At 39.5% G+C, this 23,531-nt stretch overlaps 1 protein-coding gene across 6 annotated transcripts in view; it reads left to right on the forward strand.

Moving 5' to 3' along the window:
• EEFSEC (eukaryotic elongation factor, selenocysteine-tRNA specific) overlaps positions 1-23,531 on the forward strand; it is a 223,077-nt gene that overhangs the window by 118,264 nt on the left and 81,282 nt on the right. For 4 of the 6 annotated variants that reach the window (XR_014712554.1, XM_084635512.1, XM_084635511.1 and 1 more), the window contains exon 6: positions 2,226-2,382. Coding sequence is in view for 4 of the 6 variants with exons in the window: in XM_084635512.1 (XP_084491638.1) it covers positions 2,226-2,382 (157 nt within the window). In the remaining 2 variants the exon portion in view is untranslated. Of the gene's footprint in view, positions 1-2,225; positions 2,383-3,256; positions 3,325-5,495; positions 5,752-23,531 lie in introns of all 6 variants that reach the window. The other 2 variants (XR_014712555.1, XM_084635514.1) reach the window with 2 other exon arrangements.

Consider the following 23,531-nt stretch of genomic DNA (forward strand, 5'->3'; position numbering starts at 1 on the left):
CAAATTTTGCCACTGATGTGATTCTAAGCTAAGTGCTGACCCACTCTGTGCCCCATTTCTCCTATTTGTAAAATGAGGGTATTGCTTTCCCATCTCAAAGAGATGTTGTGGTATTTAGTTTTTTGTAAAGTGCTTTAGGGACGTCTCATAAAAGGTGTTTGCTATCTGCAGAATATTTGTAATAACTAGAAGAAGAGGAGGAGTATTAAATATCATTGCACAGCACGGTAAATGTCTGGAAGACTGAGTCCTTGCCCCAGTGCTTACAATTTCAAGTTGCTATCTTGCAAACTTATCACTCAAGTGAGTGCGAGAGTAGGACTTGTTTTAAAAGGGTAAATGTACTTCAGGACAATTGTAATAAGTGAATGCTACACTTTCAGAATTGTTAGTGTTTTTTCCAATAAACCTATAATTAATATATGAAATCACTCCATTCCCTTTAACAGAATTATAGTGCTCTAACAGTGTTCACAAAGAGAAATTACTCTGAGCTGTTCCGACAGCCCTGCCAGACTGAATGAGTCAAAACGAAACCACGCTAGCAGGATGTTCACCCTATAATTCAATTATGTAAATAATTAAATGAAATATAACTTTGGAACATTCTTAAAATGCATTAAAATAATCATTTTACATTTTTTAAAAAGCTGATCTCCCTTCCCCTTTACGGGCAATTACAATGAAACAGTTGGTATATGGAAGCCTCTACACTGGGGCATGAGAGACCCTCTGTATTCAAAATAAAAGGGTGAGAAGGGCCCAGGTAGCATAGTGGTGGTCACCTTTTGAAACGCCTACTTCAGAAATTTCATTCACTCCACTGAAGTGGTTCTAAAGTACTTCACATAGCATTTAAAAGCTAGGGCTACAGGATTGAAGAACTCTAGATTTTTTTTCCACTGGGATGTTCTATTGATCTTTCTCATTTTTGTGTTTAAACAATTAAAAATTTAGAAATGGGGTGTTAGATTGCTTAAGTAGACACCTGAGAAATGTCAGGAATTAGAATAGAGTGGTATATTTTTTTTTAAGCATCTTAATTTAAAAACATGAAAAAGAACACTGGTGGCTTGTAATTCCTCACGCTCTGCAAATGTTTGCCTATGGAAGAGAAGTTTCTAAGAAATCAGAGTAGCTTGTAACTGATGGGTCATAATGCTGTGGAGTATCAAACTGTGGACTGAGGGAATATTCAGACTAATTTGTGGCTCTCAAAACGTTTTTCTTAATAGCTTGGCTAAAATGACCACTCAGGTGCAATGAAGAAACCTTTGCTGAAGCCAGCTGCAACTTCCACTGTAATAAAGGAACAAATTCCTTCCCACAAATAACGACTCTTGTTACTGCAGTGAGGGAGGTACAGTAACTCCAGGAGTTAGTAGCATCCAAAGATATTCACACCTTGGGGATTAGGCTCAGTTGGCTGCACCTTATGCTTCATAATGCGGTAGGGAGGGTTGTTTATCTCACCCTACCCACCAAGCTTGCTGGTTCTTGTGCCTGATCACTTAATTAAGAATCCAAACTTGGAATGGTTCCTCCCACTTGGTTACAAACCTTGAATTTAAAATTCAGTACAACTGTTATTCGAGTTTTGATTTAACAAATCAACATGATTAAAAATTCACTTCTACATACAGTATTTAAAGGGTTGTATTGAGGAATTCTAAGTAATCACCTGCTTGACTGAAACCAAGGTGGCATGAGCACAGAACTGATGTTGAAGGAAGTGGAGTATCTATGGAAATGATGTTGGGGTAAGTGATGGAATAAACTGCTTTGTGGTGAGGGTCATTAATAACAATTGCACTTCTCCATTGCCTTTCATGGAAAGATTTCAGAGCACTTAATAGATGCTAACTAATTAATCTTCACATCACTTATATGAGGTAGGTGAGTATTATTCCCCCTGTGTTTACAGTAGGTGAGTCTGAGGCACAGAAATTGACTTACAGAAGTTCCCTTGCAGTTCTGGAAAAGAGTTGGGATTAGAACTCAGTAGTTCCTGGCTATTAGTCCTGTGCTCACTTAGAATAAGTATTTATGTACATACTATGCCATCTGAGAGTTGTGGCCATCCCAAATTCATGCTGATGAAAGCTTTAAAGCACACCAAATTATAATGTGTTCCATATATGTATAATTGTTCTTGTTATTCTATGATTTAGGCTCACATATATATCTGTGTGTGTATATATATATTTTTTTCTTTTCTTTTGCAGGTGCTGGATGATTATAGTGTGATCGGTCGTTCATTGTTTAAGAAGGAGACCAACATCCAGATTTTTGTGGGGTTAAAAGTCAAACTATCTACAGGAGAGGATGGAGTAATAGAGGGCGGCTTTGGGCAGAGTGGCAAATTTAAAATCCGAATTCCAAGTAAGTGCTTATCCCTTCGGCTAACAGAAATTTCAAGTGTAGAAGACATCGAAACTTTGTCCAAATGAGGGCTGATCCTAATTTTCACAAAAGGGAGCCAGTTGCAGCATCAGTTCAGATCCAGATGTATCAACAGTTAGTGGGTCCTTTATTCTCAGTGGGCTGCTCCTCCTATTATTAAGTGGCAGAGGCCATGATGTTATGTTATCAAACTCTGTGGGATGCAGCCACCCCTGCTGTCTGTCAACAAACTTAGGGCTTGACGTCCCTTCCCCTTTAGTGCTCAGCAACCTGGAACGTACTTTTGGGGTGTGTGGATTTCATTGTAAAGTTTCCGGCAGCATCACAGTGAGCAAAAGATTAGTGATGTGGAATTAAAACAAGTTAGCAAGAAAGAGTGTCTCCTCATTCATTTTTACTTGTAGTTATTTATCAAATACAACAAATTCAGGATATAGTTTCCTTAACCATACTCCATATTATGCATATTATTATCTAACCTGCCTTGAAATACAAACTGCAATCTCTTTGATAAGTGGATTGTAGAGTTTTTGAGTGTATCCGTACCTTCTGTAACTGCTTTTGCATCTTCTACTTTTATAACATTTTATGCTACAGTAGTTTTAATCCTTGGTGAATCACAACAAAGGGGTTTTTTCGCCTTTAATGTCACAGAACTTTGGATGGTGGGCATTGTGGCTTATTTTGATTTATTTGTGTTGTCACTGTGATTTTTGCTTCCCTCATTTGGAAGCATACTACTATGACAACAGTTGTTCTGGGTCATGACACCAATAAGTGCTGCATTTAAAATTCAAATAATAAAATAAGAATAAAAATAAAATAATAATAGTAATACTTTTCATTTCTCTAGTGTCTTCAGTCCAAAGATCTGAGTATTATGCAAATGTTAACTAGTTAATTCTTACTACCCCCAATGAGGTAAGTATTGCTTACTTCTGTTATACAAATGGGGAAGCTACCATGAAGTTAAGTGACATTGCACAAGGACACAGCAACTCATTGACAGATCTGGGAAAAGACTTGAAGTCTCCTGATTTCCAGTCCCTCTTTCAAGATTGACCACTCTCTCCCTCAGCTTACAGCTAACGCCAGTTTAGTGCAGATTTTACCTATCTGGTTAGACTGTGGGAGGCTCTGTCCTTTTGGCTTACCTGGTGAATGTGATGACTAGAAAAAAAAGCTCCCCATTTGTGTCTTGAGTGAGGTAATGTGTTGGACACTCACAATTCCAGTTTAGCCACCAGTTGGGAAACTCTGCTGATGGGTCTGAGACCCTAGTTGGCAGACACAATGGAGACCTTAAAAATGATTTGCCACGGAGGTAGATGAATTTTCTTTGCCCTTTTTTGAATTTGAAACCCTGCTAAAGAACAGCATTGGGTTGTTGGCAAAAATAGTGCTGCAAGCATAGGTTTGCTTAAGGTAGGAGGTGAAAAAATGTGTGAATAGGTCTTTCCAAAGAGAAAACCGAGGCAAAGTATTTGTAAATAACACTGCCCTGGTGCCTTCTTTCAGTAGCCTTTTTTTTTTTTTTTTTTTTTTTTTTTGATCAAAGGGTAGCCTGAGCGGTGGATAGATCAGCTGCTCACGTGGGAATGAGTCCAATACTCGACCTCTTAGATAAAAATGCTGATACAGATGGAAACTTAGAGATGAATTCAGGCATTAAAACTTAGTGAGCATTGTTAAGTGTTGTCAGTGGTGATTACGTTTATCAGATAACAGAAAAATTGTGTCTATAATATGATCAAACTCTTGATGGAAAAAACGAGTCCCATATGGGACAGGATGGAGCCTGCTAGGTTCCCTTTGCCAAATGAGCCTTTGCCATCCTTTAGGAAGTAAGAGTGTGAGAAATGAGTACCTCCCTGGGTTCTCCATTTCTGCAAACATTATAATTATTCATTCTGTATTAACAGAGTGCTGAGTTCTGAACAAAAGTAGGAAGAAATAGTCTCTGCTCCAAGGTGCTTACAATCTACTCATGCTTACAATCTACTCATGCTGATATTTTCTGAAGTTGAACAGTAGATCAGATCATAGAACAGAGAATCCTCTCAGTTCCTGTTCTTCTTCTGATGAGTCTTTGTGTTCTGGTCATGTTAGAATTTAATATTTTTACAAGACAAGGGCGAATATTATAGCTATTTTTTTCTTTATCTTGAAGCAAGTTTGGGGGCTTTGCTAACCAGAAAGAAGGGGCAGTGGCCAAAGCAAGACAGTATCATAGGTGAAAAGTGTGTGTAGTGAAAAGTAAATGGAAGGTTTGAAAAATTTTAAATAACTTGGTTCCTTTAAGAGTTTCCAAGATTTGTGTGTGTAGGGAGGGGTAATGGATATGATGCTGTTTAAGTCAACTACAGTTCACATTCCTTTGTTAGGTCAGTGTTGCTTTTTTAATGTGTCTGCATCCTGTTTATGGGTTTTCCAAGTTTTTTTTTTTTTTTAAATTAAATTTAACTGGTCAGATTCTTCTCCCCCTCAGCCTTTAGCCTGGCTTTCCCTTACAGACTTCCCCTATAGATTCCTTCCATAAAGAATTATTTTCAACCTTTCTGAAGTTCTTTAGTTAGTTTACTGAGGATTCCTTAAAAAAGAGATCTGAACCAAAAACAAACAAACAAACCTTACAAGATGAAAACTGCTTCAACCTAACATGCACAACAGTTAGTTTTGTATCACTTAAAACCAGTCTTGACTGCTGGAATGTAATTTGTGGAAATGGGCAGATTGGTTGGATAGTTAACCTATGATAGTTTTGGGTTGGTTTTGTTGTGCAGGGATTTGTTGTTATACCTCAGATATAGCTAGCAGAGGTTGGTAGCTCAACTAGCTGGGAGAAGAGTGAGGGAGATAAGGGCAGATGTTCTCTGTTGGTTTGACTAAGTCATTGGGAATCAGGACACCTGTTCTTCTGATTCTGCCACTGACTTTATGTGCAACACTGGGCAAGATGCTTCCTTTCTCTGTACCTCAGTTTCCCCCTTTGTAAAATGGAGATAGTAATTATCTACTGAGGTAAATCGTTTTGGGGTCTGTGGATTAATGTCACTATATAAGTACAAAGAGGATTTATTTCCTTCCTCTAGATAAGACCACACCTAGAATACTGCATGCAGTTGTGAGTGTCTCAGTCCTGGAAAGATGTCATCAAATTGGATGGAATTCACAAAAGAGCAACAAAAACGATTAAGGGGCTGGAGGGATTGATTTACGAGGGAAGGAAGATGAAAAGAAATACGTATAACTTGGCTAAATGATGACTAAGTGGGAGAGATGATTAGCTACAAATATTTGAAGAGCATAAACACTGAAGATGGAGAGGAATCTTTTCGGGTGGTCCAAGTAGGTAGGACTAAAAATAATAGTGTGAAGTGAAGCAAAGGAAAATGAAGCTTGACTATCAATAAAAGTTTCTTAACATAGATTTATGGGACCGTAAAATCATCCCTGCAGATGAAGTAGCGGATGTTCGATCACTCGAGTTAATTCAAATATAGATTAGACCAAATGTTTGTGTATGCTCTTTAAGGAAAAACCAGGGTGGTGGGAGGTATAAGAACAAGACACTCGTAAAAAATCTTTTGCATCGCTGATTTCTGTGATGATATCAGGCCAAAATTTATTCCGAATGGCAAGATATGGCATTCCTGCTTGGTGGTAATGGCGTTTCAAGCAAAAATAGATATGCATTTGCTGACAGATTTTTTTTTTATTCTGTGCGGATGGATTTTGCAGCAAGTAAATGTAATGGTTTAACTGTGGAAGAAATGATAGGAGATGCTAATCTATGGGGTGGCACTTATATTTTTCACAACTATCGTGCTGTGTCCTTCAAATGCTTAAAATGTGTACTATGTACAATACTTTTCTATAAGATACATTTAGTGGGCTTCTGAAAAATAAGCAACGTTATAAATGCAAAGTTATCCCAGAGTGCTTTGCAAACTGTACACTGTGTGTGGTGAGAATTGTCACTGAACTGCATCTCATTAAGGGAGTGACACATGGCAACTGTTCTAATAGTGCACAGTAACACTACACTTCAGTTAGGGTAAAGGAAGTGAAGAATTCTGTATTTGTTGAAACTTCTGAACAAATTTAGGAGAAAGCATTTAACCAATTGCCCTACTCTAGCTAAGTGCCACTGAATCTTTAATGACCTTGTGTTCATCTCCTCTGGAAGACTGTAATTCCAACAGTACAGATCTCGGTGGGTTATGGAATCAATAAGCAACTCAAAGGAATGTGAATCACCTGCCTTTTGGGGTTTGTTTTTTGTTTTGTTTTGTTTTTTTTAGAGGTTTCTCATTCACATACAGTTTGTGATATCATGATGTGGGTTGGTGTGGCTCAGGTCACCAGTCAGTAGATTAGCTATAGGTATGCCCATTCCATTCTTTCTGGCTTGGTATAAAGTTATTGTCACATGTATTGGCCTTAAAACTTGGTGGCTTTTTTAATCTAATTTGAGCACACTTGATATCACAGGCATAGTTCATTCTCATTTCTGACTCAGCCTTAATTAGCTAATTGTTAGGAAAGGATTTATCCTTTCTCTTGCTCTGTGGCACATTTGACTGCAGTTCTTCTTTTCCCTCTTCTCATTACAATAGAAATTACTATTCATATTTGTTGTTAAAAAGCTACATTGTTTCTTAATGCAAAAGAAGCAGTGCGTATCCAATAAATTCACAAGAGTTTATGTGAGTCAAGTGGATTTAAATATATAAATGCATACTTTTCATAGGAAGACACAAACAAGCAAGAGTTTTTTCTTTGATATTACTTGTACCAATTCAGGGTGATTGTGCTCCTCTTTTCTGACAGCTGATGAAGACAAAACCAAATTTATTTGTGGGCATGCCTTACGTTTTTTTTCTTTTATCTTCCAGTTCCGAGTATTGGCACATATGAAAGAGCTAATATATTCCACATCTGCAGCCATACCTTTAGTAGAAGGGTTAAACCACCTATAAGTTAGCATAAAAAGTTAAAGATTTAACTTATACCCACCCTATTGACTGATGCTGTGTACTTGCTCTTTGGCGAAGAGGACAGAATGTGTGTGTTCCTAGAATGCTGTCTGTCATACTGTTGTTTTGGTAGAGGATGATGTGAGTGATAAGAACTAGCAGATGTTCTTTGTCCTAGAGATCTTACATTCTGGTGTGCAAAGCTAGATATTGTAGGATTCCTGGTCTAATTCTGCCCTGGTGTCTTGCATACCAAAAATATGTTACCTTCCCATTGTGACACTTCTGTAGCCACCTGTGACAGCAGAGGGTGCCACACATTTATTGAATAGACCTCCCACGCTGATTCATAAAATTGCCTACCATGTAGAGAGAAGTCGTTGATGTGACTAAGAACTAAGGATGGGCACAACCATGTTTTGTCTAATTTCAGTCCCATATGAACATTGTGTGTCTGAAAGTTGGACACCTGTCGTTGTTTGGTTGACATTCTTCTTAGGAGACGGGAATCAGAGTGGGCAGAGTTTAAATAATAATAATAACAGAGACTAGAATAATGTAAAGTGAGAAAAATTTTAATGGAAAAATAGTCTATATACCATACAGATTCACCCAGGATCCTTATTGAAGATCTAGACTACTCTATGCTATGCCTACTTAAAATATCAGGAGGTTTCTTTACAGATCTCCCAGACACCCGTACACTATTAATAGTTGGTACTTTTGGACTACTTGCGTTTCGTGACTTTGGCAATTGTAGCCTGATTGTTGATTGCAATTATAAAATAATTTGTTGGCGTGCACCATGCACGAGTTACAAGTGACAGGTTCCTTATTCAGGTGGATACTTAGAGTTAATTATGATGATATTGGTGAAACACACACAAACTTTATGAGCTTTAATTAAATAGAGACAAATATAATTGAAATAATAGAAAAATCAATATACATTAGTATAAGAAAAAGATAAATCCAGTAAAGTGGTTTCCTGCATTGTTTATACTTAATCTTACATTGTGCATATTTACAACCTTACGAAGACCATTAGAAACAAAGATGGGAAAAAAAGTAAGTGGAGAGCACCCCAAGGTGCTGGGCCAGGCTGCCTTCCATGTTGTTCAATGTTATCATCCCGGTATCCCAACAACAGGTTAGATATCCACATCTTGTATACACCTTTTCATGTTCCACCCCAGATGGAATGATACTAAAATGCTCTTGCAGATGATACTAAACTGCTCAAGATAGTTAAGACCAAAGCAGAATGTGAAGAACTTCAAAAAGATCTCACAAAACTAAGTGATTGGGCAACAAAATGGCAAATTAAATTTAATGTGGATAAATGTAAAGTAATGCATATTGGAAAAAAATAACCCCAACTGTACATACAATATGATGGGGGCTAATTTAGTTACAACTAATCAGGAGAAAGGTCTTGGAGTCATTGTGGCTTGTTCTCTGAAGATGTCCACGCAGTGTGCAGCGGCAGTCAAAAAAGCAAACAGGATGTTAGGAATCATTAAAACAGGGATAGAGAATAAGACGGAGAATATCTTATTGCCCTTATATAAATCCATGGTACGCCCACATCTTGGATACTGTGTACAGATGTGGTTCCCTCATCTGAAAAAAGATATACTGATATTAGAAAAGGTTCAGGAAAGGGCAACTAAAATGATTAGGTGTTTGGAACGGGTCCCATATGAGGAGAGATTAAAGAGGCTAGGACTCTTCATCTTGGAAAGAGGAGACAAATGGGGGGATATGATAGAGGTATATAAAATCATGAGTTGTGTGGAGAAAGTGAATAAGGAAAAGTTATTTACTTGTTCCCATAATATAAGAATTAGGGGCCACCAAATGAAATTAATGGGTAGCAGGTTTAAAACAAATAAAAGGAAGTTCTTCTTCATTCAGCGTTCAGTCAACTTGTGGAACTCCTTGACTGAGGAGGTTGTGAAGGCTAGGACTATAACAGGATTTAAAAGAGAACTGGATAAATTCATGGAGGTTAAGTCCATTAATGGCTATTAGCCAGGATTGGTAAGGAGTGGTGTCCCTAGCCTCTGTTTGTCAGAGGGCGGAGATGGATGGCAGGAGAGAGAGCACCTGATCATTATCTGTAAGGTTCACTCCCACTGGGGCACCTGGTCACTGTCGGTAGACAGGGTACTGGGCTGGATGGACCTTTGGTCTGACCCAGTATGGCCATTCTTATGTTCTTATATTTACCCCCACAAATCTAACACCATGAGAACATGGAAGTATAGCTTTAGAGAGCCTTTAACTAGCCAGCATGCTTACTTTTTGTGAGGGCTCCCACCCTTTGGAATCCTTTTCTTGTGGTGTTATATGAAAATAGGATAATCTTTCTCTCTAAGCCAAATGGAATTGAAGCACTTTTTGTGTCCATGCCTGCCGAATCTGGGTCCCTTTTTATTAAAATAAAATAAAAAATTGCAAGTCTCTAAGCCTCGTGGGTTGCCTTTACTGTCAGCATCAGGTGCGGCTGAGTAGCTTTTCAGTTGAGAGGAGAACACAAAACCCAAGGGCAAGAAATCTGTGTAAGTTGCATTTTATTTAAAAGCTGAAGATTAGTTCTGCTTGTTCTTTCAAAGTCCTCCTTCCCCTACCCTCTAAAACAAACAAAACCTAAAATCCTTAAGGGATACTTCAAGCATAAATCTCCTTTCCTCTTTGTGAAAGTTGGCTTGTGTAGTATGGACAGAGGCTGAGAGAGGATTGTTGCCAGGGAAGCATCACTTCCCTTTATGATCCTCTCTTGAGCGGATTAAACTGTGGCAATGTAAAAGTCCTGTTGACCACAAAGGAGCTAGAAGTCTGGATTGCATTTACATGGAGAAGCTGGCCAGAAAGAGTCTAGTCTACCTTGTAAGCACACATTGACCTTTGAAGAGCTGAATATCCAGATTTATTGACCTTGGAGAGTATTGTTGGCTGAGACAAAGCAAGGATTTATACACTTTCCTCTTGATTGAAAACAGAAGTCAAATATGTATAATTTTTTATCTGGTGCTCCTCCTCTTCTGTGCTAGTATCTGGAAGATCTTACCTCTTGACAGTAATGAGTGAAGTGCAGTAGGTTCTGTCTAAACTTGGAGCACTGAAGAGTGATGCACTGATTTTACAGATTGGCTTGACAGGCAGCTGGTCATTGCGGCTAGAGTTAATATTGTTTGTGCGGATTCTAGGACCATTATTCAAGTATTGGATTGTAATTAGAACATTTGTTTAGCAGTCTGCTGTTCTAGGACTGAGCGAACACTGAGGGTGGAAATATAAAGCACCAGGAGACATATAGTATGCATTGAGTGCATACCGGTGCTTCTGAAAAATGTGCCCAACAACCGAACTCCTAGGTAGGCCCACAAGCTGTGTACTGTGTAGACTACTGTAGTGTGTGCGACAGAATGCCTTCTTCTTTTTCTGCAGGTGAACAGACATTTCTTTGAACAGTTGCACAGAATTAGATAAAGCCACCTTCCCTTCTCCCCTTATACTCCTTTTTGTGGGAAAGGAACCCCAGACATCATAGTGTTATCCACCTCCAGCAAAAACGTATAAATCATCCCCATAAAGATAATCCCCTTCCTACAAGGAAGAGTTAGCCAGTCTAACTGGAGGCTCTATAGATTTCCTCTTGCTACTGTTCCTGGGTCATCTTGTACAATTCTAATGCTTCTCCCCTACTCTCCCCCGTATATCCGTGGTAGTCGGTGCACTCCGCTTGGACTTATGAATCTGGGTGGTTTCTGGGGAAAAAATACTGCTCCGTCAGCAGCTGTTAGGTGGTGCTAAAGAGCAAAACACGCTGAACCCTTTTCCCCCCCCGAGAGAGTGAAAGCATCCTATTGGTGCAAGCTAAAATATGCATGTACTCATTCTCAAACCAAATTTTAAGATTCATAGCACAAAATTCTCCTATTTGAACTAACAGAATAACTTCCAAGGAGGCTTCTTGTCTAAGTCTTCCCCCCCTTTGGCTCCCTGGCTCTGTCCAATGAGTCCCAATTTGTCTTCCTGACTCAGGCCAGCTTCCAGTCCCCTTCTGCTCCCCAGTTCCCCAGGGCTCCTTGTCACAATGTACTCCCTCTGTGGCTGCCATCTCTCCTCTTTCTCTCAGGCCTGGCACCAGCAGGGGGAGTACAGAGGGCACAGATAGATAATATCCTTGCTCTTAGTTCCGATGCCCAGCACCACAGCAGCCTGCAACAGTTTGGAGCAACAATTACAGGAAAAGTCCACTCGGCCCAAGGCTAGAGCATACCCAGAGCAGATGTAATCTTCAGGGAATCTAGCTTCCAAAATCTTAACAAGTCTCTACTGAAAGTATGTGAACTGATATTATTCAAAGGCTTGTAACTTGGCCAAATTTTGTGGATTTTCACTGGGACAGCAAAGGACATATCCCTGACACAAAGGCCACTCCCTTTGCTGTATCTGAAGTGCTTTCTCCAAAGCAGTAGAGCTTCCCCACAAAATGGTTGTAAGATCTTTTTAATACGGGCAAAACAATATATTTTCCCCTAATCTCATTTTCAGAAACAGCTGAACCATTTTTGCTGTGCATCAGGTTGTGAGGAGGCCCAGAGCTGGGGTCTGATGCACTGAGGTGTGCAACCCTTTTTAGGTTCTTCCCCTCACTTACACAGAGCAACCACGCTGATTTTGCTCCAAGAGGTTCCTCTGTGCTCGTGGAGGCTATGCGGGACTGGGTTGTCCCCAAGAAGCTATTTCTCAGTGCCATTCCAAACTTCATTTTCTCTAACAGCAAAGCCTTCCTGAAAAAATACCAGATGATGGAATAAACTCATTAACAGAGTAAAAATGGTATATGACAATTTTATTCATTTAACAAGTTTCTGCAGGTAACAGTTTAGTGAACTGCTTTCACAATGCAGGATGGTTGCATTAAACTGGGCAAGGCTAGAAGAGAGAGTGAAACGCTTAAGACAGTAAAGATCAGCTGAATTTAGAAATAGGAAGTGGGGCAGCAGCCTTTTTTAGACATGTTGCAGTTTGAGTCTAGCTTTGGCTTTCCAGCTACACTTATTTGATGTCCTGACACTTATTAGTGTCCTGCTCTAACCTTTATAGTGCAGGTTAGAGCAGGACACTAAGTAAAGATTCCTGGGGTTTTTAATTTACCTATTTAGGCACTTATAACCCCCATCATCATAGTACCATAGCACCTCTGAAAAGCAAAAATGGCACCAATTAATTCTTTCCTCCCTCTTGGTTGGCAAAGGGCAGCGTTGGGGTGGGCGGTATTTAGATATGAAAATGGGAGTGTGATCGTGAGAGTAAGGCACAATCAAAGAAAAGCTTGGGAGAAGAAGTGATTTTCCATTTAGCTCAAAAAGGTAAGGTAAGTGGGCATTCTTATTTCACCTATATATCCTGTGCACTAAAGGACAAATTCTACACGTTATTATTGGCTTCAGTGGTTTTATTTTGGATTTATACTGCTGTATTTGCAAACGGGGTTTGGACTAGAACGTGACAGGGATCTACAGAACCTCTCTTTAATTCACTTTATTATTATTATTATTTTATGCATAGAAATAATGTTATGTAATTAAAACCATATGATAACACATATGCAGAAGAGCAGACGAAGGTTGCACATGCAACCTTGCTTTTGGCATTTCCTGACTTTCAGGTGTTCCACTTGGAAAATTTAACACTCTTCTGTAGTTTCTTGTGTGGAATTTACTATTTTAGAGAAAAAAAGTAAACAGCGGTGTCTTCATTATTTGCCTAGGCAGTTTGGCTAAATTGTATGAAAACACCAAAATGGTTTCTGTGCCTCTTACAATATCCAATTGAAAGAAAAGGGATTTTCATACTTTTGATACTGTCTCAGAGAAATGTCTCATAAACAAACTAGGGAAATACAACCTCGATGGAGCTACTATAAGGTGGGTGTGTAATTGGTTGGAAAACCATTCCCAGAGAGTAGTTATCAGTGGTTCTCAGTCAAGCTGGAAGGGCATATCGAGTGGGGTCCTGCAGGGATCAATTCTGGGCCCAGTTCTGTTCAATGTCTTCATCAATGATTTAGATAATGGCATGGAGAGTAGACTTATAAAGTTTGTGAACAATACTAAGCTGGGAGAGGCTGCAAGTGCTTTGGAGGACAGGATTGAAATTCAAAACAATCTGGATAAACTGGAGACATAGTCTGAAGTAAATCAGATGAAATTCAATAAGGACAAATGCAAAGTACTTCACTTAGGAAGGAACAATCAGTTATACACATACAAAATGGGAAATGAGTGCCTAGGAAGGAGTACTGCAGAAGGGGATCCGGGTGTCATAGTGGATCACAAGGTAAATATGAATCAACAGTGTAACGCTATTACAAAAAAAGAAAAAAGAAAAAAAAGCAAACATTCTGCGATGTATTACCAGGAGTGTTGTAAGCAAGACACAAGAAGTAATTCTTCCGCTCTACTTAGCACTGATAACAGTTTTCAAGTACATAAAAGGTTGTTACAAGGAGGAGGGAGAAAACTTGTTCTCCTTAACCTCTGAGGATAGGACAAGAAGCAGTAGGCTTAAATTGCAGCAAGGACAGTTTAGGTTGGACATTAGGAAAAACTTCCTAACTGTCAGGGTGGTTAAGCATGTGAAAAATTGCCTAGGGAGGTTGTGGAATCTCCATCATTTGAGATTTTTAAGAGCAAGTTAGACAAATGACTGTCAGGGGTGGTGTAGATAATATTTAGTCCTGCCATGAGTGCAGGGGACTGGCTGGATGACCTCTCAAGGTCCCTTCCAGTCCTACAATTCTATGGTATTCTGTGATATTCAGTATAATTCAGCATGAGATCCTATATAATTTATACTATATGTAACTCATTCAGTGCTCCTTAAAAGATCATGATAGGGCAAAGAAGGATTCTACAGAAATATAACAATATGTATTTTTCTCATAAAACTAGTCTTAAGTTATAATTTTTATAATAATCTTAAACAGCCTTGAAAATCTTCAGCGTCTCTCATTTGTATAAATGCTGCATAGTTGGGAAGGAAGGACCCTTGTGGCTGTACAGGGCCTCATTGGCTTCAGTGGGGCTGCATGTGTGTGCAAGGGTCTACTTATGTGGATCAAATTGCTGGACTGGGGCCTAGGTCAGATGATGGCCAAGAGAGAACTTTCTTTAGTAATGTTCAATAATTTTTTTTAAAAATTACTTGTGACTTACACATATGCACAGGTAGAAGTGGTGATTGTAAAATATTTAAATAGAAGCTTAGCAATACAGATATTGCATTCAGAATTTAAATGCCATAAGGATAGGCCTGGTGAGCAATGGAAATTAAATATTTCTATTTCCCGTAAAGAAGTCTTTTATGCTCCCTTGATTTTGATTGTTCCCCCATTTCACCTTCCCTTTCCACTAACATTTATTCTGATGTCTTTTTAAAGTCTGGGCACATTTTAGAGGTGTATGTCATTAGGACTTCCTTGGGGCACATTTCTTTGTGGTTTTAATTGTAAGATGTTTGGAACATTGACTGTAACAATAATCGCTGCTTCATGGGGATTAACCCCTGTCATGTGACAGGGATACTCACCTTTGGAACCTTGACCCAGGCTATGTGTATAGGACATCGAAATAGTTTGTTTCCTAACAGTACTCTTGTGTGTCAGGCCTATATTACGTAGATTGCATCTTATACAGAACTCATCATAGTTTCAATGCTTAGCAAAGAATAGATCATAAACAGAGCTTCTATAGACCTGTAATGATGGCTCTCTGTTACAGTATATCTTCTGTTGCAATATTGTACGTAAGTAACTAAAGCATTTCCTGTATATAAATACAGTATAACAGCTGTGATTAGTAGCCAAACTTCGTAAAAATGGCTGCAGGAAGCATAGCCCGTATTTCTGTGAAATAACGGTTATTGTCAAAAAGGAGAAAACAAACAAACCATCCTGATAATTAAATTATTTTCTTAATATAATGGTTGAGTTTATAATCTTGGCCATAGGATCTCTAGTCCCAGGCGAGTACTTTTTGCACATAGTCATATGCTGTGGATTTTAACATAATGTGGTTTTTTTTGCCTCTTTTGAGTTTATAATCCCCCTTTTTAATTTGTTCTGGAATTGGTTGTCAAGAAGCGCTGCTGGACAGTAACATTTTAAACAATTTCAGGAATCTGCTTTCACTCTTTGCCACCTTTCAGTTCCTGAACTTCATTCCCCCTGTGCATTACACTTCCCTCCCTTTTCACCTCTCACCTTCACACTTCCCTCTCCCTTTAGTCATTCACCTTTCTTACTCCCATAGTCCCTTTCTCTGCCAATTACTCTTGCTTGCTTCAAATCCTGTCCTCTTCCCCAAACAACTGCTTTTAATAAAGTAAATAAAACTGATATTAAATACTGAACAAACGAGCTGGATGCCTACCATCCCCTTCATCACTTTGCCTGTTGCTGCATCTTTCATCTGCTTTGGTCTTTTTAGAATGTAAATGAGGAGGAATGGTCTTGTGGTTGAGGTCAATATTGTGAAGGCCAAGATGATAACAGGGTTCAAGAAAGAACTAGATAAATTCACGGGAGGATAGGTCCATCAATAGCTATTAGCCAGGATGGGCATGGTGTCCCCAGCCTCTGTTTGCCAGAAGCTAGGAATGGGCGACAGGATAGATCGCCTGATGATTACCTGTTCTGTTCACTCCCTCTAGGGCACCTGGCATTGGCCACTGTTGGAAGACAGGATACTGGCCTAAATGGACCTTTGGTCTGAGCCAGTATGGCCATTCTTATGTTCTTATGCTGGGCATTCAGGGATTTTCATTTAATTCTTGGCTCCACCACAGATTTCTTATACATTTTGAGTAAATCAATTAATCTCTCATTGCCTCAGTTCTCCATCTATAAATTATAGAAAAGAATACTCCCTTTCTCTTGTCTATTTAGAGCGTAAACTCTTTGCGGTATGGATTCTCTTCCTGTTTATCAGTACAACACCCAGCACGTTATGGTTGCTACCATAATAAAAATATTACCAGAAAATATACAGATTTGGTCTTTGTTGTTGTAAAGCCTTGATCCTGTTCCTCCAGTCATAATCACTATGATTAGGAATAATTAATTCTCTCTTAACCTAGCATAATGGTGATACAGCCTATGCAAAGAGAGATATAAATGAGGAGAAGTTAGAATGGATGCAGGGTACCCCTATTAGTGCAGGGGAGAGGACATTTTTAAAGAACTGGAAATGTGCCAAAGCACAAAAGTTTCTGCTGACAGAAGAGAGCTGGGTATCATGAAGTATGGATTTTCTTTTTCATATCTCATTGCTATTAACAAGCAATTGTTCTAACAAGTTTCTCCTCTGAAGATGTACATAGATTATAGTTCCTCTGGAGTTCAAATGGGAACTGGCTTTTTTTTTTTTAGGTCAGTAATTCCTCAATTTGGGACTTTGTCCCCACAAGAAAAACTTGTTTGCTTGATACATGGTTTTCTCCCATGGCTTTAAACAAATCACTTGCAGAAACATTTCTGCAAAGGCAGAATTAAATTCTGTTGAAATGCTTTGTTTCTTTAGCTACTATATTACGGGATTATACCAACATAGCTATGCTGTTATAGTCTCCATACTGTAGATGTAGCCTCCATCTCTCTGTATTTAAAATGTATGCTTGCAGGTTATGTAGGCAAGTTTCTGTTTTTTGAATACAGCTCTACTATATTTATACTGCTGATGGAGGGAAGTTTTGGGTTCCATGCTAGTTTCATTTTACCAGGTAGTTAAAGCTGACTTGGAATGGAAAAGGGAAAAAACCCACTAAGTGAACTTATATAGGGCACTTCAATCCACCCCCCACCTGTGGCTTCTAACTGGAGCTGTCTCAGCCTGTCTTAATACAAATTTAGCTATCGCAAGCCAGAAGGATTTTATTTATGGGACAGGGACCGTCAGAACTTCCTTCAACCCCTGAGAAGCTGTGAATATGAGAGAGCTGCTCGAGCAGGCATGCCAAACTAGTGTATGCATTTCTTTAATAAGGCAGGGATTAATGTCTTTTGCAGTTCAGGGGTTAGGTAAACAGCAGTCCCTCAGTTCAAGGCTCTCCATGTTCAGTTGTTTGTTTATATGGATCTCACAAGGTTAGGTTAGCCTTCTTGACATCTCAAGGGAGCTTTTCTGACCATAGTGTAACCTCATCTCCTCCAAAGTTGTGCAGGACACATAGCATCCCTTTTCAGAAAGGGTACCACAAGAATGGGGATGCCCGGAACTCTCTGACCAGTCTTCAGTCTCTAAAGAATGAGTGGACACTTCCAATTACTTTAAGGGACTAACTTTAATAATGCATAGCAAATATTTGGGTAGAGGATATTGGTCTGTTTATGTGTGGTGGTTTTGGTTTTGTTTTGTAATGGAGTGGATGCTAACAATGCTCTAATTGATTACCTCCATATTCATAAACCAACGTACTTGATGTCAGCACACCTCTGGGAATAAATCTGATTAATTTGCACTCCCTCTGCAGACTTGGTGTAGCACAGCAATAAACATAATACAATAGGTCCTACAAAAATAGGTGGCAGTGTTAATCACTTTCTCAAAAAGTGGTGATTGTTATGTATTTAAACAGACAATATCAAAAATCCAAAGACAATGTACCACAGCAGATAATTCTTAAAGGTTTGTCACATTTTTCACATACTATTCAACAGAGTTTTCAAAGAAAGAACTGAGTAAAAAGAATGGGACCACAGTGAAGGATGTAATATAAAATACCACAGTGAAGGGTGTAATATAAAAACCAGAATAGAATAAGTTGTGTGTGAAGTTTAAGTATTACTTGTTTCCTTCCTCAACCACCTGCCAGGCTGCTAGTTTTCACAGGCAGTTGTAACAGAAGAGACACATTATTCTATTAATTTGTTCATTTATCTTTGAATAGTGAATTTCCTCCACAACTGTCCTCTCCCACTCTGTTCCCCTCCGAACAGGTATAGGATGGTACACTTGACATATTAACTCATTGATGATTTCTTGAAAATTTCTCCTGATTTTTCCTTGCAGTAGGGCATGTGTCATTGTTTTTTGGAATTTGAAGGTGGATTTTTTTCCTTTCAGTGTTATGATAAAATCTTATTCTTCTCATAAGATATGACTGGAGCCCTTCCCCTCTCCTTAAAAAATGTGGCCCATTTTAAAAAATAGCTTGAATCCTAAAACTTGTAGAATGAGTTTTGCTTATTTGATGATTATATTTCAGTTGTCTTTAGAGCTCCAATCTGAAGATACAATGTGAAGCACCTTACAGTCATTAATGAATTGGCCTCACGACCCCACTTCGACATAGCTATTGTCTTTGTTTGCAGATAGGGAAACTGAGTGAAAAAGTGTGATTTGCCCAAGTGCCCACAGGAAGTTCCTGTCAGAGCCAGGGATTGACCTTAAACTTCCCTGCTACTTGGATTGTAATGATATGACAACAGGACCACTCTTCTAATGTAGGGCTGTTTCAACCCCACAGCTATTTCAGGAAACCTCTGATGTCCTGTGATCCCATATAGGACAGCTCCAATAAAGCAGGACTGTCCTGTGAAAATCAATAAGGGTGGCATCCAAACATGAAGGAGACGCTTTCCAGTGGGGACCACATTCCATGTAGATTAGCATGTGCAAGTACAAATTCATGGGTTTTTTGCCCCTTTTAAATAATGCGTGGGGTCTGTCTTAAGTGTTGGGTTTCATATTTAATCAGTATTAATATGATAATAGGAGTGAGACAACTGAAGCGAACACAAAGAGATTATCTCTTCTTAGCCAAGTGCATCCATTAGCTAGGAAATATAGGTTTCTATTAAATGAAATAGACAGATGGGCCTTTGGAGGTGGCTGGGAATGGGAGGGGGGAGAGTGAGAGGGGTGAGGGGTGAAAGTTGAGGTTTAGAAAATCTCTATAAAAATAAAAACAAACCATCCATCTTGATGGTTGGCGTTTTAGCCTCCCAGTGCACTTTAGGGATGCTGCTCTGATTCCTATCGAGAACATTATGCTGAAACTTAATCCAGCAAAGCACTTACTCCTGCCAAACTCTGCTCAGAGGTTGCTGTGCTCCCCCAGAAGTAAGTGGCTGGCGGAGCTTCAGGCCCAGGACGGAGCTGTGCCATCCTCCGGAAGATTGATTCTTTGAGATCCCCAATGAAAAAACAAACTTGATCTGCTCAATATTACCTTAAAATTTTCCTTTTGGGAGGGGTGCGTGTGAGAGCAAGAAACCCATCGAAATATTTCAAATAATTATTTTATTCTTGTGCCCACGCGCACACACACAGAGACAAATAAATAAACCCCCCAGTTAGGAACTGTTGCAACAATGTTTATAACTAGTGTTTGAAACCAAGACAATAATACTATAAATAATTGTAGATGATGAAGATAGTGGAGAGAAAATAACATAATTAAAAGAATTTTACAAGACGGGCAATTCACTAAGATGGATGGAGTAACACAATATGTTAAAAATATCTGTTATTTAACACAAACATGACATGGCTGATGGGAAACATCTGTCTTTCCAGCAGTTCACTGGAATGGCTCGGCAATACTTCTTCACCGGGGCGAGGGAGGAGTCATGTGTAAGCTGTGTTACATCATTGAATGTCAGTTACTCAGTCACAAGAGTGGGTGGTGCTTTTCCACTATGATGATCTTTTAAAAGAAATCCAGCATCCATTTTGCTTGTTGCAGCACGAGAAGAATCATTTAGGGTGGCCATACCTAGGAGTAATAGGATGATCTTAAATTAAAATTTGGATTAATTTTCTGGAAATGTTTCCTAGTGGTCAGACCTGATAGACCATGGAAAAGAATCCAAAGGGAATTGATGGAAGCCTGATTGGTTAGGTCATTTAAAAATGATGGATGAAGTACTTCAGACATCACTATAGCAAACAATCTCACACTGGCTGGGGGCTGATAAAGTGCTGGGTCTTTTCCATCCCTAACTAGTTTGGTTTCACCATATTGTGATTATTCCCCATTCAGAAGGGGTTCCCCTTCCTTTGCTCTGTTGTTTTGGGGTGAGATTTGAGAGTCGGGGAGGAGATTGATGGGGAAGACACAGTGGCATGGATGGAGAATGAAGTAGTGGCCATCTTACCTTTTTGAATTTCCAGATTTCTCTCCGTGTGTAATGAAAGGAATAAATATCCTTTAATGTAACTGAAATGTACAGTGTTTGTCTGTATTGCTTTGAATTTTTTAAAGCAGAAGGTCCTAAAATGTTACTAGAGATGAGAATCATGAAAATTGAAGATGAAATAGTGTAACTCCTTAGGTCACATTGTCCACCGCTAAACTATGCAGGATTGTTTTGGGTGGGTTTGTCCTTAGAAGGTGAAAATTAATGAATGAGCCATTAAATCGGTAAAATGAGGATAATGTCCTTATCGTCGTCGTCATCTTCTTAGGCATCTCCATTACTGGAGGTTTGCAACCCAGGTAGCCCATCTGTATGATCCTTTGCTAATCTCATAGTGGATAAATAGTCCTTATGATCCACCCAGGACACCATGTCGTCCATCCAAAAGCTTCTTTTTCTGCTTTGTGTTCTCCTGCCATCAACTTTCCCTTCCAGTGCCCACAAGCATCAGTGCTGAACATCTTAAAATGTAGCCTGCAAATCAAATATTTCTTTTTATAAGAACTGACTGTCTTTTGCTGAGTTCCAGTCATCTCTAGTACTTGTGCATATAAATCTTCCCCCAAACAGGTAGGAGAGCTTAGTGGGCAGGAGAAGGAACCCTGGCAAAAAAAAAAAAAAAAATAGTGGAGGCAGGTGATAGCTTACAGAGATTCCCATTTCCTTTTTTGAGGCTGAAAGCTGCGGCCATTGCCCTCACTCCCTGCCTATACATAACACGCAGTGGGAGTGGGAGCAAAGGAATGCACATTCTGCTAGCTTTTACAAGAGGGAGAGAAGTAGTTCCATTTTTCAAACAGCCTTGTCATTCCCACTTTGGAACCTGACACAATGGGGAAGGTTTTTTGCATGTGTTGTTTTTTAGAAGGGGCGGGAGGTGACTGAGCGGCCAGCCTCTTGACAGGGCAGTTGTAAAACATTCATAAAACTTTTATTGGGCTACCACCCTTCCAGATAAATATTTTCTGACTTTATGGGCTTGTTTTAGGGTTTGGATCTTAATAGCAGCTTTGTAGCTTTTTTACAGTCTTTTGGCATATCCACTTCTGGAGGCTGCCATGCTTTCTAGGTCCTTGGAGTTTCTTCATTACTAAACTATTGCCCTTTAAACCCCTTCACTCTTGAAACAATAATGGAACCAACTGTTAAATAATCCTCTCTCCACCCCAGCTCTTGTTCAGGGTTGTAAGTTGACCCAGTGTTGCATGTCTGGTCATCATGATGGGGAAAAAAAGATTAAGATGAGTATAATTTTATTCCAGTTTCCATTATCATATGAGAGAGTCTAATTTATTAGCATCTTAATTGTGTGTGTTTACATATTTTTACTGTTAACATATTTAGTTAAAAATCCTACTATAGATTGGTGCCACTTTGGGCTGCTTGTGGGGCAATTTCCATGCTATGTCTCAATGTATTCGTACAAACATAAAATCATGACAGTGTGTCTCTGCAATCAGTGGTGAGACCAGTGGCTTGCAGCCAGGGTGATACAAAGGAATGCTGTATGTAAAACTCAGAGAGGAATGGGAACAATGGTTCGAATGTCCACACTTTTTCATCTCATCATTTTGCAACTGAAGTGGTTTCATGAACTTCATCAGCTTTCTCTCCCCTGGCTATCCCCTGGGCCAAGAGGGTGAGTGCACCCTGTCTGTCCTGAGGGAGCAACTTGGGGTATTTAGTGGGTCCAAGAGTTGGATGTAGAGTTTTTTCCCCCACCAGTCAATGGTTTGTGCCACTTATTCCCCATATCCTAGTTTCCACACATTCTCCTGCTTCTTGTCAGGGTGATTTTAGGGGCTAGAAGGAATGTATAGTGTTACTCACTCACTCACTGACACACACACGATTATTTTTGATCACACATTTCCCCAGCAGTAATCTATTGTCACATTGGAGTGTCTGTGGAAACCATTGACATTCCTAAATCTTTATGGGAAGGGGAGGCTTTTTCTGCAGAATGAACAGAGCAGTTGTTTCCAACCAGGAAGTGAAACTGGTGACTTGGTACTCTGCAGTTCTGAGCTTCTGCCTAGTGCAGAGTCACTGAGCTACTCGTGGTATTTTATAGGCTGGGGCGTAGCTGGAGTGAGCCAATTCCTGGACTCCTGTGTTGCTTCAGACTTTTCCAGTTGAATGGAACCTGTGGCAGATAGAGGATTATTTTGTGTCAACTAGGGGTCACTCTTGCCAACACATATTAGAATATGCACAGGTTCAACCTTGTCCCCCAAGACACTTTTGTCCACTTCATCTGCCCAGCGAATAGTGGGACAGTGTGCATCATTCAGCCCCTTTTCAATACAGCATGGCATGTTCAACTCTGCGGACCTTGCCTGTGCTAGTGGACCATGTTTGATGTGGCTGAAAATTCTAGTGTAGATAACGCTTGGGAGGGACACCATATCGTTTCCTAGGTGAGTCAATCCTTGTCCTCTTTCCTAATTACCAGCAAATAGGCCAAATTTAGTGTTAATTCCAGTCACTTTTGTGGGTACCCTGGTGATATGGCCTCTCTCTACCTGGAGCTGAATTATAATGCTTGACTCACTTCATATAGGCTACCGAACAGCTCTATCGGAAAGACTTGGTCATTACTGATTTGGTTAAATCTGAACCGATGACGTAGTTCTTAGGTTCTGGATCTGTGGAGATGGAGCCTGAAGTTCTGTCTTATGCACAGAACAGAAATAACAAAAGTAGCAGTAGATATTATGAAACCCATTGCCAAAGGTGGAGTTTTGTCACAATCATCGTAAGTCCTGGATTTCTTTTATGACTTTCACATTTTTAAAGAATAGCCAGGATTTTTGACCTAGTGGTATTTCTGTGAGCATGTGGATATGTGATGGGAAACTATTCAACAAACTTCATAGAGAGCTCCAAAGTGAAAACAAACCTAGACTGCATGGGTGGCTAATGCAGAACAG

The sequence above is a fragment of the Lepidochelys olivacea genome (assembly GCF_965140295.1).
Source record: "Lepidochelys olivacea isolate rLepOli2 genome assembly, chromosome: 7".
NCBI classification, from domain to species: Eukaryota; Metazoa; Chordata; order Testudines; family Cheloniidae; genus Lepidochelys; species Lepidochelys olivacea.